The sequence below is a fragment of the Protomyctophum parallelum genome (assembly GCF_964188405.1).
Source record: "Protomyctophum parallelum genome assembly, chromosome: 1".
NCBI lineage: Eukaryota > Metazoa > Chordata > Actinopteri > Myctophiformes > Myctophidae > Protomyctophum > Protomyctophum parallelum.
The window spans coordinates 6011538-6029180 of record NC_139697.1 but is presented as its reverse complement, the minus strand read 5'-3'; the positions used below and the strand labels follow the sequence as shown (position 1 = coordinate 6029180).

Genomic DNA, 17643 nt, shown 5'->3' with positions numbered 1-17643 from the left:
GGTGTCAAACCTCAAATCATTTGACAATACTTGTCCAGCCAAGAACAATTAAGAAGGAACTGAAAACTGTTGTATGTATGTGTAACCTACATGAAACAGAATGAAGTCTAAAACGGCACCAATGCAACTCCTTACAACTGCCATTGGGGATAAGGGTTCCATGCAACTATTCGCAACCGATTGGTTGCAAGGAGATGCATGGCGAATCATTGGTGCGGTTGTTTGGGCCATACTCTTGTCATGGTTAGCTCACTAAAAGAAAAGTACAAGTGAAATGGCTGCTAAGTGGGGTGAGCCTTTCGAGCTTCGTTCATATTTGTCGATGCCTGATAAAGGTTCACTATGTTGAACTCCACACGTCACTGACGTCAGGTGCAATGGACACACTTCAAAGCTGTCAACGCACCACAACTGTCTTTGCTCCCATCGGATGGAAGTGAAATGGGTTACGCTTCTGATGCATATTAACCACGTGTGACATGACAGTGCTTTATAAGTGCAAACTTATCAAATTATATTATGTATTTACTAACCCTTATTGAGCACTAATTTGCTTTCATACCTTGTCTGTTCCTATAGGAGGTTGAGGCAGAGCCAGGTTACGAAAATTATGATGAATTATTTCAAGACAAGACAACATAAGAAACCGAGAATATGAAAAGTGAACTGTTGATCATACCGACAACCATATGCGGAGTCATCCAAAGTGCGTCAGTGCAAATTGCTGTTTGTACCTGCAACAATCAAAGAGAAGAGACATTTATGGTTGAGGTGGAACTTGTCCAGCCAAGAACAATTAAGAAGGAACTGAAAACTGTTGAAACAGAATGTTTCAACAGTCTGTTGAAACATCTAAAACGGCACCAATGCAACTCCTTACAACTGCCATTGGGGATAAGGGTTTCATGCAACTATTCGCAACCGATTGGTTGCAAGGAGATGCATGGCCACAACTAATGAGTCGAGACATTACAGTAGAATGTGAGGTTGGGAAGACAGAAGAGGGGGAAAAGGGAAATGGATATTTGTCTCATCAGCAGCAATGGGGAATAATGGGGAACCTGGAAAGAGACATTCTGACAAACCTCAAATCATTTGACAATACTTGTCCAGCCAAGAACAACATTTATGGTTGAGGTGGAAACCTTATCACTGAACAAGTGATGTCAAGGGAGAAAATGCACATTCATAGCCGACTTCTGAATGCTGTGAATGACTTGTTTTAAGACGTTATTTTAGTTTGGTCTGTTAAGATATTTGTACTTTGGCTTATTAGCAGTTACCCATTATAACACTTTCACATCTTTAAGCATGTTTTCACGTTGCTGATTATTTGTGTTGCATCTTTTGCGTGTAGAGTGTAGCTCAAAGTATTTTATGATATTGAGAGCAATAAACGATACGGAAACAATGGTGATCATCTCAAAGAAGAGAAATGTAGAAATGTTTGATAAACAGCAGCTCACCAAAAGTGTAAAGTGTGTTTGTGTATGTTTGCATTTGTGCGTTGTGAATGCTGAGTCCTGAGTGAATCTTGTAACTGTAATAAATTCTACTGACATCACATGAGTTGCTTGTTTGATTTTAGCTTCTAGTTTCACTGGAATTATTGTGGAATTCATAATGCAATGTATTTCTCAACCTTTTTGTTTTCTGTACATTTCCACCAGAGGTCAGTAGTGTCTTGTTGAACAATTATTACCAATCATTTCAATTTACAGTTAGGCTGTACAAGATATCCCAACTTGGTTATTGTACTTACTGTAATAGTGAAGATTTTTTTCTGTGAATACCTGACAATTTTACAATGAAATGCGTGATTCTAACTAAGGCTTACGGTTTGTGCCAAGGCAATAACTTTTCACTATTTATGTTTTGTTATTATACAGATATATGCATGTTCCTTAAATTAACTTGGAGTTGTACATTTGTGAATGGCTGGGTAAGTATACGCAAAACAACCTTTAACCCACATGGAATGTGAGTAAATCTTGCTGAAATTACTCCCACCCCCATCACAGTTCTTTGTGAAGAAGAGGCGGTCTGATAAGCTCTCACCTTGACTGGGTGTGCACCAAGACTACTGCACTTTTTAAAAGCAATTATTATACAGTATTGTTCAGAATCCAGATCAGTGTCGCCTTGCTGGATAGACTTGAATCGTTTCAGGATGGATATGTTTAACTTGAAGTCATTTGTGTTATTCTTATCCGTATTTGGTCAGTTTTTTATTTTATTTATTATTTTAACACATAGGTTACATAATACTACATATGGAGCAAATATATTTTGCTATAAAGTTTTTGTGACGCAATTATATAATGGAAAATGTGTAAGCTATTTACGCCATCTCTGGGCTATGCATTCCCTTTATATAATAACCTATCCTTCAGTTGTTTCAAATAAAAAATATTCGTAAAAATACCACAACCGCATAATTGAACTGCACTTTTAGACTATTTGATTTGTGAAATCCAAAGCGTATAGCCAACAATAACTTAACAGGTGGTGCTTTATAGGATGCTGTGCGGGGCAGGACCTTCTCCCACACGACGGGCCACTTGACGGTGCTGTTGGGAAGAATGTCACCATCAAGCCCCATTTGGAACCCGGGAAAACCTTCTTGACCCTGGTCTGGTCGTTTAACGGAGGGGACGAACTGGTTCCAATTGTTACCTTGGTGAGCGGCGGCGTGGAGAATATCGCTGAAGATTACAAGGGACGCGTGTTCATCAATAAGACCAACGGCATTCTGACGTTGGGCCCGCTGAAAACCACAGACAATGGAGATTATGCAGTGGAAATGGTTAACGGGAAAGGAGAAACGCAGACAGGCGAAACCACACTCCAAGTTCTGGGTGAGTTGCTGTGTACCGCCCTTTTATTTTAAGTTGAATAATTTAAACAAAAATAATAATAATAATAAATGCTAATTGTAGGAAGATAAAGTTAGTCCTAGAAGAAAGGCTACCTTTACAATAATACTATGGTCATATAGAAAATGTAAAGAAAATTAAAAAAATATTGATTCTCAAAATGGACATGATCTACATCCTACAACATGAAAGTCATTTACAGTAGGTGTTTTCACTGTACCTCTTCAGGGTGTGGCCCTGGCTATAGCTACCCCCTTGCCTGCCTGTAGGCCTCATAAGTTGCAGCTTTTGTGTGTGAATTGAGATCATTTATTAGAATGTAGAAGAGCCAAATGAGCTTGCAGATATTTCAGATTTCTGAGCTGTCTGTATCCAGTGCCAATACACGAAGCAACCCAATTTCTGTATATCCATACATGCTAAACTGGAAAATGTGTGTGTGCATGCCTGTGTACAGAGGTGTCAGGGTGTATACATAATTCCCATTCATAGAAAGTTGTATTCTTAAAAAATATGTAACTAATGGTTGAGTACAGTAGCTATAATCAACTCTTAGTAATAATATAATAATAATAATAATTCATGTCATCCACCCTGCACAATCCATTCATGTTCAGGTTTGTTGGTTTGAATGTGAACAAACCCTAACAAATCATATCAGGGGAGTGTTGCGATGTCAATTAACCCAGGAATGACCCTGGCTGCACATCAATGGTTCAGGTGTGTTACCTGTTTACTATAGGCTGCAGTGGCCACAACTAATGAGTCCAGACATTACAGTAGAATGTGAGGTTGGGAAGACAGAAGAGGGGGAAAGGGAAATGGATATTTGTCTCATCAGCAGCAATAGGGAATAATGGGGAACCTGGAAAGAGACATTCTGACAAACCTCAAATCATTTGACAATACTTGTCCAGCCAAGAACAATTAAGAAGGAACTGAAAACTGTTGAAGCATTGTTGAAACATCTAAAACGGCACCAATGCAACTCCTTACAACTACCATTGGGGATAAGGGTTTCATGCAACTATTCGCAACCGATTGGTTGCAAGGATCATTGGGGCGGTTTGGGCCATACTCTTTTCATCAGTATGTGTCACATCACTCAGTAACAAAGTTCTGCACAGTGATGGTAAAGAAACAGAACTTGCTTGGCAAGACACTTTCAGACAAACCTCAGATCACTTGTAAAGCCGGCAGTGAACTGAGAAAAAGAAAGAAGGAACTGAAACTCATTCTGAACGTCAATCTGCATCACAATGGTCCATCTGGTACGTCAAGCTGCCTCCCGCTACAGAAACAGGAGAGTTATATAGTATACAGAAGACTGTGGGCAACCAGAGAGGACAGTAAATAAAGCCTTTTGTGAGCAGAGATGCTAGAGATTGCACAGAAAATCCCTATAGGAGGTGAGTTTAACGTTGTTTAATACAATCAGATAGGACTTTTCTGTTTGGATGTATGGGCTGTCAATGGCGGCTGGCTGAAGTGAAGGGCGCTCTTATCATCATACATCACATTCCGTGCTCAGCCAATCAATTCATCACATTCCGTGCTACAAACACACAAAGCTGTGCATGGGCCCCTCAAAAAACTAGTGTACTTGCAAATTGCAGCTAGGGTGCCCACTGCCCACTTTTCCTGTATCCGTTGAAACTCCCTGTAACTTATACCACACATGACTTGATGATATGCTAATTGTGTTTTTGCCTTGTAATTTCAGAGTACCTACTGTTCCACTCTGATCCAACATGCAGAGGCAATCAACCGTTCTGTTCAGGTGGTGAATCTGGACCCTGCAGCAGAACACTTTGACTACCCAGTCATGGCAGGTCAGGACTGTCTGCCAGCTACATTGGCAGCCTTTCTTCCATTCCGACTTTATCCTGAAAATGGCAAAAGGCTCTATGCACACAGAATAACTCTTCCTACTTCAGTGCCTCTTCCTACTTCCTTCACAGTTGTTACCGATGATACTGGAGGGTGTCTGACTCATGGTGTCTGACTGTTGGTATGTCTAACTAAACACATGCACACTCTCGGGTGCAGTACGTTGACAACCCACCTCATCTCCTAACCTAACCATAACCGCAAGCACGGGAGCAGACACTAGTCCGACATGCGGATATGCCCTGTCTGAATTACATGCGGTCCTCCACACTCTCAGAGTTATGGGGGTCCTTGAAATTAAGAAGTTTGAGAACCACTGTACACTAAATGTAACAGAGCCTTCATTAGTATCAACTATCATCGGTAACACCTGTGAAGGACGTATGGAAGGGTGCCTGGAAGTAGGATGAGTTATTCTGTGTGCATATACTCATACACTGTACCGGTATACCCTATTGGAGAAAGAGCATTACCATTTTCATCACCACCCATGTTCAGTAGAAGGATAGTTGCTAAGGATATTTAAGCTCCTGTTTATTTTCAGAAGTTATTGTCAGAAGAGAATTTAGGGGTGCTCAATATTTATTAAACCATGCGTCTCCAGGCTGTAAACACTAACCAAACTTTTCTCCTCACTTGCCCTTTCTGTGCTCTCACTTTAATGCAGTTTTAGAACTCAGGAATTTTATTCTGGGAGCAATCCTACAGCAAAGGTAGCAAATCTACAAGCTCACAATGCGTTGTTGTTGTGACACATTGTAAGCTTGTAGATTTTTGATGAATACATTTGGTGTGTAGAGAGTAAATAGGAGGGGATCAGGCATTTGGTTTAGGGATCCTGGTCAACGAAGTATAGGGTTTAAGTGTGGTGAGGCATAATGTTGTAATCAATGAGGTTCCTGTTCGGTGCCAATGACCACTGACGATTGTGTCGTGTATTTTCACACAACTTGACCAACTAAACTATAGAGAAGACTGGAGTTCTCTAAAACAAACTGCAGACTGTAGTGTAGTGAAAAACCTTGCCATGCCGGCCCGCAGAGCACACGACAGACTGACCAGTGACCACCTCGATGGCCAGCCCGCTAAGACTCCTTTAACTTTGCATTTACGAGACATTATATTATTTGCATAGACAAGAGTTGAATAAAGATGTGAAGTCTGAAACTTTACATATACACATCAACATAATGCCACTTAGTAAACAAGTGGTCTCCTTGATACAATAGAATGCTAAATGTCTCACACACCTTACCAAGCCTCAAACACTTTGAGACAATGGGTACTTGAGTGAGATCTCTAGTAAACGAAGCTCCCCAGACGTAGCTTCTCTGACCAGACACTTAACCTACACCAAATTAGCACAGTGACCAAAATGTATAGCCTATAGTAATTATGAATATCATGAAATTTGGAGACCACAATTGTTCTGATGAATTTTCTGTCTTAATTAAGACATCCGTGAGCTGATCCAGGTGGACGACGTAATGGAGGACGACACCCTGAGGTTTGGTCCTAACGGAGGCTTGGTCTTCTGCATGGAATACTTTGCCCAAAACTTTGACTGGCTGGAGGAGAACCTTGGTCACGTGGAAGATGACTACATACTGTTTGACTGCCCTGGTAAGGTCCCAGCTGTGACAAACATACTTAACCAAAAAAGGTTCTGTTTAGAACATATAGAGCCCTCCGATTGCAACCTTTCAGTTAAATATTGTGAATTTTTTGATATGTTTACAAAATGTCTGGGGTCATGTTGCAGGTCAGATAGAGCTGTACACCCACCTACCAGTGATGAGGCAGCTAGTGGAACAGCTGCAGCAGTGGGAGTTCAGGGTGTGTGGTGTCTTTCTGGTCGACTCCCAGTTCATGGTGGAGACTTTTAAGGTAATCGTCCAGTCCCCAATCTGCTTGTGTTCATTGTGCTTTAAAAACATTTACGGTCTGACTTGTATTCTTTCTTTCTTTTTAACATACACTTTATTTCATTATAACTGCAGTATGTAAAGTGCATTTACGATAGAGTATAGATATTTATTGACTGATTTAAATAAATTAATACCATTCTCAAAGTGATCATTTTATCTGAATCCTCTCTCCGGATCTGTAGTTTATCTCAGGAGTCATGGCTGCCCTCAGTGCCATGGTATCACTGGAGATTCCCCAAGTTAACATTATGACCAAGATGGACCTGCTCAGCCCCAAGGCCAAGAAGGAAATTGAAAAGTACATTTGGTTTATTTATTTTGCCGTCTTGTCTTGTGTCGTGATGCTTTAATACTTTGTATGTATAGCATAATACTTTATATGCATATATAGACTAATCCGAGGAAGGCTGCCCTGGGCGCAATCATAGCCGTGGTGTCAAATTAAGCGCAGCTTGACACCGCAGCTATGATTTCATACAGTTGGCCTATGGAAATTATACAGAAACTTGATTTATAGCTCCCTCGTGCTGTTGATATTGAGTTCATTTCACAAAGTCATAATTGTCACAATTTCAAAACATTTTCATATCAATGCTTTTGTAATTCCTCACGACTATCGTGATTAACCTTAAATCATTGAATATTTTCTCTGCCGTTTGTTCAAACGTTTAGTTTGTTTTTGTTTTCTTACAGTGCTGTAAACTTAATACATTTAGGGAACCCATTCTCAAATTAGAAATATACATACAGTACATATGTCCACAATAAAGCATGATTTTTCTTCAGTATTGAAAATGTTTTTCAACATTTTGAATGTTGTGTTCTTTTTTTTTACCAGATACCTGGATCCAGACATGTACTCCATGATGGAGGACAACTGTCACTCACTAAGAAGTGAGAAGTTCAGGAAGCTAACTACAGCCATCTGTGGTCTAGTAGGTTTTACACTGCACCTCACCTTTTGGTACACTGTACCCCACTCTCAATAGATCAGATTGATTTAAATGACGATGACGTGTGAATTTTCATTGGCCTCACAATTCGATTAGATTCACCTGATTGTAATTCTACAATGTGTCTCAATTTTCAATTACATTACATTACTGCTCATGGCTACACTTTCATCGGTTATTACAAGGTGTTAAGTACATATTGTTAAGTCCTTTTTATTCATAATTTGTTATGAGATGTGCGTAAAATCTCTCTCCTTCAAACAACATTAAATTACATTTTGTAAGTGGTGCCGTTGCCCGTAGGTCCCGCGGGGCAGGCGGACGGGTCAAGATTTTCAGCGCAATTATCGCGCAGCGGGCGGGGCGGGTCACCCCCCCTTTCCCCCAAAAAGGAGAAAATCAGCATTCCGGTACCTCCTACTCCTCTCTCTCTCTCTGGCAATCAAGCAAATGTGATTATGCATGCGATGCGAAAACGGGCGGGTTATTGTTTAATACATTGTTTTGTGGGGCAGGTTGGTGCGGGCTGGCTCCTGTGGCGGGATGGGACGGGTCGGGCGGGTTATGCAAAAAAGCCGGCCCGCGCAAAATCCTCAGTCCTCATAAGCGAGACAAATGACTCTGCAGTGTTCTGCACATAACAGCTTTAACTAAGACGAGGGCACTTCACAAAGTAACGTTTAATGCAATCAACTAGGACTTTTTACAGTTTATTAAAAGTTGAACTCGTGTGCATACCCGAGTCTACGTGCACGTCCATGTCTGCCCTGGCAAATGCATATTCCCCCTTAGAGTCGTAATCACTGCAATATCTTTAAAATCGAGTAAAATAAAGTTCAACTGGCATTGTGACATAGAATCCACTACTATATATATTTTTTCTTTTAAAGAAGAAAAAAACTGGTTTGAAATGCAAAATTATCAACATGCTCACTTTTTCTGAGGCACTCTTGTGTTCGTAGTGATGTGACAATATTCCCACCGTCTCACTAAGGAAACACTGAATAAACTATGGTATGTTATCGAGCTAGACAGCGTTTTAAAGTTGCTTTCAAATATTCAAATTTTCCAGATAATGGGATCCCTCACCATGATAACATTTTCTTTGAGTGTTGAGTCAAAGTAAAAACTCATAATACATCATGCAGGGAGTCGTCCTCTTCATTGAAATTGTGTGCTTGCGTTGTGTCTAGATTGATGACTACAGCATGGTGAGATTCCTGCCATTTGATCGTACAGATGAGGAAGGAATCAATATAGTGCTGCAACACATTGATTTCTCTATACAGTATGGAGAAGATCTGGAGGTCAAAGAACCAAAGGTAAATATAATGCCTGACTTATACTTCGTCATACTTGGTGAACCATGCCAACGCCCAAAATAGCCTATCTACAAACAAGCTCACAACGCATTCTGAGCTTGTAGATCAGCTGTTTTAGGCGTGCAGTTCCGTCATACAATGGAGTATAAATTGAGCATAAGGGTACGGTTACATTTCCGCGTCTGAAGCATTGCAGCCAATGCAAGCCTGTTGCTTTGCAGGTTGTTGGCAGTGCCTGTGAGACTCAGAGACAGCTCTTGTGCTGATTTTCTGGTGTGTAGTTCATTTCACTTAAGTTGTCATGGTTGGCTCACTAAAAGAAAAGTACAAGTGAAATGGCTGCTAAGTGGGGTGAGCCTTTCGAGCTTCGTTCATATTGGTCGATGCCTGATAAAGGTTCACTATGTTGAACTCCACACGTCACTGACGTCAGGTGCAATGGACACACTTCAAAGCTGTCAACGCACCACAACTGTCTTTGCTCCCATCGGATGGAAGTGAAATGGTGCACATTAACCATGTGTGACATGAAATTATGATGAATTATTTCAAGACAAGACAATATAAGAAACCGAGAATATGAAAAGTGAACTGTTGATCATACGGACAACCATATGCGGTAGATATAATGAACTCTTAGTAATAACATAATAATAATAATTCATGTCATCCACGCTGCACTAGATTCATGTTCATGTGTGTTGGTTTGAATGTGAACAAACTCCAACAAATCTTATCAGGGGAGTGTTGCGATGTCAATTAACCCAGGAATGACCCTCTGGCTGCACATCAATGGTTCGGGTGTGTTACCTGTTTACTATAGGCTGCTGGCCACAACTAATGAGTCGAGACATTACAGAAGAATGTGAGGTTGGGAACAAAAGTCACAAGACGGAAGAGGGGGGGAAGGGAAATTGATATCTGTCTCATCAGCAGCAATGGGGAATAATGGTGTCAAACCTCAAATCATTTGACAATACTTGTCCAGCCAAGAACAATTAAGAAGGAACTGAAAACTGTTGTATGTATGTGTAACCTACATGAAACAGAATGAAGTCTAAAACGGCACCAATGCAACTCCTTACAACTGCCATTGGGGATAAGGGTTCCATGCAACTATTCGCAACCGATTGGTTGCAAGGAGATGCATGGCGAATCATTGGTGCGGTTGTTTGGGCCATACTCTTGTCATGGTTAGCTCACTAAAAGAAAAGTACAAGTGAAATGGCTGCTAAGTGGGGTGAGCCTTTCGAGCTTCGTTCATATTTGTCGATGCCTGATAAAGGTTCACTATGTTGAACTCCACACGTCACTGACGTCAGGTGCAATGGACACACTTCAAAGCTGTCAACGCACCACAACTGTCTTTGCTCCCATCGGATGGAAGTGAAATGGGTTACGCTTCTGATGCATATTAACCACGTGTGACATGACAGTGCTTTATAAGTGCAAACTTATCAAATTATATTATGTATTTACTAACCCTTATTGAGCACTAATTTGCTTTCATACCTTGTCTGTTCCTATAGGAGGTTGAGGCAGAGCCAGGTTACGAAAATTATGATGAATTATTTCAAGACAAGACAACATAAGAAACCGAGAATATGAAAAGTGAACTGTTGATCATACCGACAACCATATGCGGAGTCATCCAAAGTGCGTCAGTGCAAATTGCTGTTTGTACCTGCAACAATCAAAGAGAAGAGACATTTATGGTTGAGGTGGAACTTGTCCAGCCAAGAACAATTAAGAAGGAACTGAAAACTGTTGAAACAGAATGTTTCAACAGTCTGTTGAAACATCTAAAACGGCACCAATGCAACTCCTTACAACTGCCATTGGGGATAAGGGTTTCATGCAACTATTCGCAACCGATTGGTTGCAAGGAGATGCATGGCCACAACTAATGAGTCGAGACATTACAGTAGAATGTGAGGTTGGGAAGACAGAAGAGGGGGAAAAGGGAAATGGATATTTGTCTCATCAGCAGCAATGGGGAATAATGGGGAACCTGGAAAGAGACATTCTGACAAACCTCAAATCATTTGACAATACTTGTCCAGCCAAGAACAACATTTATGGTTGAGGTGGAAACCTTATCACTGAACAAGTGATGTCAAGGGAGAAAATGCACATTCATAGCCGACTTCTGAATGCTGTGAATGACTTGTTTTAAGACGTTATTTTAGTTTGGTCTGTTAAGATATTTGTACTTTGGCTTATTAGCAGTTACCCATTATAACACTTTCACATCTTTAAGCATGTTTTCACGTTGCTGATTATTTGTGTTGCATCTTTTGCGTGTAGAGTGTAGCTCAAAGTATTTTATGATATTGAGAGCAATAAACGATACGGAAACAATGGTGATCATCTCAAAGAAGAGAAATGTAGAAATGTTTGATAAACAGCAGCTCACCAAAAGTGTAAAGTGTGTTTGTGTATGTTTGCATTTGTGCGTTGTGAATGCTGAGTCCTGAGTGAATCTTGTAACTGTAATAAATTCTACTGACATCACATGAGTTGCTTGTTTGATTTTAGCTTCTAGTTTCACTGGAATTATTGTGGAATTCATAATGCAATGTATTTCTCAACCTTTTTGTTTTCTGTACATTTCCACCAGAGGTCAGTAGTGTCTTGTTGAACAATTATTACCAATCATTTCAATTTACAGTTAGGCTGTACAAGATATCCCAACTTGGTTATTGTACTTACTGTAATAGTGAAGATTTTTTTCTGTGAATACCTGACAATTTTACAATGAAATGCGTGATTCTAACTAAGGCTTACGGTTTGTGCCAAGGCAATAACTTTTCACTATTTATGTTTTGTTATTATACAGATATATGCATGTTCCTTAAATTAACTTGGAGTTGTACATTTGTGAATGGCTGGGTAAGTATACGCAAAACAACCTTTAACCCACATGGAATGTGAGTAAATCTTGCTGAAATTACTCCCACCCCCATCACAGTTCTTTGTGAAGAAGAGGCGGTCTGATAAGCTCTCACCTTGACTGGGTGTGCACCAAGACTACTGCACTTTTTAAAAGCAATTATTATACAGTATTGTTCAGAATCCAGATCAGTGTCGCCTTGCTGGATAGACTTGAATCGTTTCAGGATGGATATGTTTAACTTGAAGTCATTTGTGTTATTCTTATCCGTATTTGGTCAGTTTTTTATTTTATTTATTATTTTAACACATAGGTTACATAATACTACATATGGAGCAAATATATTTTGCTATAAAGTTTTTGTGACGCAATTATATAATGGAAAATGTGTAAGCTATTTACGCCATCTCTGGGCTATGCATTCCCTTTATATAATAACCTATCCTTCAGTTGTTTCAAATAAAAAATATTCGTAAAAATACCACAACCGCATAATTGAACTGCACTTTTAGACTATTTGATTTGTGAAATCCAAAGCGTATAGCCAACAATAACTTAACAGGTGGTGCTTTATAGGATGCTGTGCGGGGCAGGACCTTCTCCCACACGACGGGCCACTTGACGGTGCTGTTGGGAAGAATGTCACCATCAAGCCCCATTTGGAACCCGGGAAAACCTTCTTGACCCTGGTCTGGTCGTTTAACGGAGGGGACGAACTGGTTCCAATTGTTACCTTGGTGAGCGGCGGCGTGGAGAATATCGCTGAAGATTACAAGGGACGCGTGTTCATCAATAAGACCAACGGCATTCTGACGTTGGGCCCGCTGAAAACCACAGACAATGGAGATTATGCAGTGGAAATGGTTAACGGGAAAGGAGAAACGCAGACAGGCGAAACCACACTCCAAGTTCTGGGTGAGTTGCTGTGTACCGCCCTTTTATTTTAAGTTGAATAATTTAAACAAAAATAATAATAATAATAAATGCTAATTGTAGGAAGATAAAGTTAGTCCTAGAAGAAAGGCTACCTTTACAATAATACTATGGTCATATAGAAAATGTAAAGAAAATTAAAAAAATATTGATTCTCAAAATGGACATGATCTACATCCTACAACATGAAAGTCATTTACAGTAGGTGTTTTCACTGTACCTCTTCAGGGTGTGGCCCTGGCTATAGCTACCCCCTTGCCTGCCTGTAGGCCTCATAAGTTGCAGCTTTTGTGTGTGAATTGAGATCATTTATTAGAATGTAGAAGAGCCAAATGAGCTTGCAGATATTTCAGATTTCTGAGCTGTCTGTATCCAGTGCCAATACACGAAGCAACCCAATTTCTGTATATCCATACATGCTAAACTGGAAAATGTGTGTGTGCATGCCTGTGTACAGAGGTGTCAGGGTGTATACATAATTCCCATTCATAGAAAGTTGTATTCTTAAAAAATATGTAACTAATGGTTGAGTACAGTAGCTATAATCAACTCTTAGTAATAATATAATAATAATAATAATTCATGTCATCCACCCTGCACAATCCATTCATGTTCAGGTTTGTTGGTTTGAATGTGAACAAACCCTAACAAATCATATCAGGGGAGTGTTGCGATGTCAATTAACCCAGGAATGACCCTGGCTGCACATCAATGGTTCAGGTGTGTTACCTGTTTACTATAGGCTGCAGTGGCCACAACTAATGAGTCCAGACATTACAGTAGAATGTGAGGTTGGGAAGACAGAAGAGGGGGAAAGGGAAATGGATATTTGTCTCATCAGCAGCAATAGGGAATAATGGGGAACCTGGAAAGAGACATTCTGACAAACCTCAAATCATTTGACAATACTTGTCCAGCCAAGAACAATTAAGAAGGAACTGAAAACTGTTGAAGCATTGTTGAAACATCTAAAACGGCACCAATGCAACTCCTTACAACTACCATTGGGGATAAGGGTTTCATGCAACTATTCGCAACCGATTGGTTGCAAGGATCATTGGGGCGGTTTGGGCCATACTCTTTTCATCAGTATGTGTCACATCACTCAGTAACAAAGTTCTGCACAGTGATGGTAAAGAAACAGAACTTGCTTGGCAAGACACTTTCAGACAAACCTCAGATCACTTGTAAAGCCGGCAGTGAACTGAGAAAAAGAAAGAAGGAACTGAAACTCATTCTGAACGTCAATCTGCATCACAATGGTCCATCTGGTACGTCAAGCTGCCTCCCGCTACAGAAACAGGAGAGTTATATAGTATACAGAAGACTGTGGGCAACCAGAGAGGACAGTAAATAAAGCCTTTTGTGAGCAGAGATGCTAGAGATTGCACAGAAAATCCCTATAGGACCCTTATGATCATCTTGAATGAGCCTTCCAGTTATGCCACACTTTATGTGGTGTCTTTTTGGTTCAGCTTCTGAAATTCAGAGGCAGGCTCTGGAACAGTGGGTCTCAATGTTTTGATCTTTGGGCCTCTGGGCCTGGCAGTCCCATTCAGGGACCCATCGCTGTTTGTCACCCGCTTTGGGGTTCTGACCTGAAATAAATTTAATCCACAGCAACTACTAGGGATATTCTTTCTGCGGTAGTAATACTGAAAAGGTGCATCAAGACAGACATTTACCTATAGTTTGAGGACCCTTTCTAACACTAACACCCATCTCTTGTGATGTCTCTCTGTCATAATATTTACAGAGGCAGTGTCAGGTACAACCCTCACAGGCCCCACGGAGACGCTCCTCGCTGGCAATCAGACGGCCAATCTGAGTTGCCAGGCGACCGCGGGCAAGGCGACGGCACAAGCTTGGTTCAAGGATGGCAAGCCACTGTCTCCTAGCGACCGCGTGTCTGTGTTGGCAGACAAGGTGTCAATCAAACCTGTGCAGAAGGAAGATAACGGGGAGTACCGTTGTGAACTCACCAACGCTGTCAACACTGACTCTGCCACCTACAAGATGGTGGTCAACTGTGAGTAGGAAGGATGATCACTTGTACACATGATCTCTCTCTGTCATGCGCGCACAAACACACATGCATGCACACACTCACGGGTCTCACGCATTCATGATGCCAGTGATCCAGCATGCACCAGCAGTGCATTATATTGGTAGAGCACTGAGAAAGTAATGGATAGTAAATAAATGGTAATTATACATGAAAGATTTAGATTTTAATTGAAGGGATAGCCCCTTGATATGCAGCATTTTCAAGGGGGGCCCATAAAAACATAAACAAGATACATAGAAACATACAGTATACAGATACATGCATGCATATATAGACAGACAGCTTGCTCCGCCCACCCCACCAACCAGCCACCACATCACCAGCTGTGAACAGAGGAAAGAAGGGCACAGTGCAAATACATCAGTGTCTGTCAATACTGGTACTTAGAACTTAAGCATAAACAAGTTGAATCAAGATGTGTATGTAGGGAAGTCCTGAAGCCAATCAGATGGGTAGCAGAAATACTTTTTGGTATTTTAAAGTAAGCGTATTGTTGAGGTCTGGATGTGGATGTGACAAAGTAGACTGGTCCAAATACTGCTTCAAGTAAGAAGGGCACCTAAAATATATACATTTATAAATGAAAAGAAATCTATGTCATCTCTCTCTTCCTCTTTGTTTTCAGACGGTCCCGAGCCAGCGACGGTTGCGGGTGCTAAAGCCGTGGAGGTCACAGAAGAAGTGAAACTGACGTGCGAGGCCATGTCCGTGCCCGCCGCCACCTACACCTGGAAGTTCAACGGGACGAAAACCGCCGTCACCACAGCCGAGTACCTTATCGAAACGGCCGCCTACAAGAACACAGGGATGTACACCTGCGAGGCACACAATGCTGTCACCGGGCATGATGCCTCAGCCATGCATGAGCTCTCTGTCAAAGGTCAGAATAACATATGATACTAATACAAAATATGCAAGGGGGTAATGAATGGCTAGGTGGTCATTGTTGATAAAAAACTAATCACAGACAGGGTGATTAGCCACCGACGAGGAGCGGAGGTGGCTTATTACACGGCTACTTAATGAATAGATTAATACATTTACCAAAAAGTAACAACAAAACGAAGTGCTGGCCGTCCGCCCAGTGCAGCACAAGTCGCCTCGGAAAACAAGGAAGTGAGTTGATCAAATGGAATCAATTTTCCGTTACTCCAATAACTACATATATATATTTCTTGCGTCAAATGTTTTCAAAAACATTCTTCAGAGCAATGTTTAGTTGTAAATGATATTTTGTGTTTACATCTCATGTTGGATACAGCATAAAATCCAAGCAGCGCAGTAGGTGCTCTTAGCCTTTGATTAGGCAGCGTTCTGTTATAGAGCAGAGTGGACATTATCAAGAAATAACACACCGCTGAATTCAGCGACTGACCAATCAGAATCAAGCATTCAACCTAGCCGTGTAATAAACAGTAGTATTATTGAGAAGAATTGTCTCAACATTATATTTGCATCTGTCCTTGTGCTGCTTATGAAGCACTTTGACCCACATTACACATTCCATAAATTATCTCTACATTAAGATGTTGTTCATCTTCTTGTTTGATACATGACATCTAGCTAGTGGCAGTAACCAATAGTAAGAAGTACAAGGGTCAAAACCATAGTGGTCTGTAGATGTAATAAAATATGAAATTGTATTGTTTGTCATTTATCTGCACACTAACTCAACTGGTTTGTGACCCATCCCTTGTAAGTTGTCATACTTTATTGTCTCCACCAGGCCGAAGGCATGTGGGGAGAGTATGTTTTGCACTCCGTCCGTCCGCGTGTGTGTCCGTGTGTCCGTGAACAGCTAATCTCGGCCACCGTTAACCCGGTCGATGCCATATTTTGCACACACACTCCCTGGATGCCAACCATGAACCTCTGCCCCAAACTTTCCAGAACGGCCTGTTATAGCGCCACCAGGAGGCCGCTTTGTGCAAAACAAGTTTTTCGATGCCATATTTTGCACACACACTCCCTGGATGCCAACCATGAACCTCTGCCCCAAACTTTCCAGAACGGCCTGTTATAGCGCCACCAGGAGGCCGCTTTGTGCAAAACAAGTTTTTGCACAGTACACCTACAGATTTTGTCCAAACATCACGCAAATTGGTACACAGTCTCTCTAGAGCCATTCAACGAAACGGGTCTTTCAGATTTATCAGACTCCATCCTGATTGGTTAAGATTGGCTTCCAAAGTTCACAGGAGTGCTCAGTTTCAAACAAAATGCTGCAAATCATGAACACATCGCGTGATTTCTGTGAAATTGTGCACCCACATTCCCACTAGGCCGAGGACGAAATGCCACATGAACAATTTCAACTCAGCCTCAAGGTGGCGCTATAACTGGCCGAAAAGTGTTTTTACCTCTAACTGCACGGATCTGTGGATAACCTGGTGGAGACCTGTGCCCGGAAGGGCACTTTTTCTAGTTACAGGTGTGATTCCGTTATAAACAATACATTATTGCAACATATATGTTCCAATAATGATAATGGTTCACGGTAATGATTTATTTCAATTCAATTCAAAGGAGCTTTATTGGCATGAGAAAGCATACATTTACATTACCAAAGCAAGTGTCAAAATATTGACTGTTGAAAATGGGGAAGTTGGAAGGGGTACAGCATTGTGTAAACAGACCTATGTCACATTGCATCGTTATGTATGTTAGACAGGGTATAAAGCTTTTTTTAAATAAATAGCAGTAATCTTTCAATAAATCTTTTATAATTATAATATTATATATTTCATTAAAATTACTGCAGAATATCAGACATGAGCATC

At 40.9% G+C, this 17643-nt stretch overlaps 1 protein-coding gene across 1 annotated transcript; it reads left to right on the top strand.

Moving 5' to 3' along the window:
* Positions 1–654: 654 nt before the first annotated feature.
* LOC310875087 (GPN-loop GTPase 3-like) lies at positions 655–10854 on the top strand (the record flags this gene model as incomplete). Its single annotated transcript, XM_083788152.1, has 9 exons — positions 655–706; positions 2520–2806; positions 4600–4708; positions 6222–6389; positions 6529–6653; positions 6877–6992; positions 7533–7629; positions 8841–8969; positions 10499–10854. The coding sequence occupies 9 exons, from the start codon at positions 655–657 to the stop codon at positions 10559–10561; spliced, it is 1146 nt and encodes a 381-aa protein (XP_083644278.1). The 3' UTR covers positions 10562–10854.
* Positions 10855–17643: the final 6789 nt, after the last annotated feature.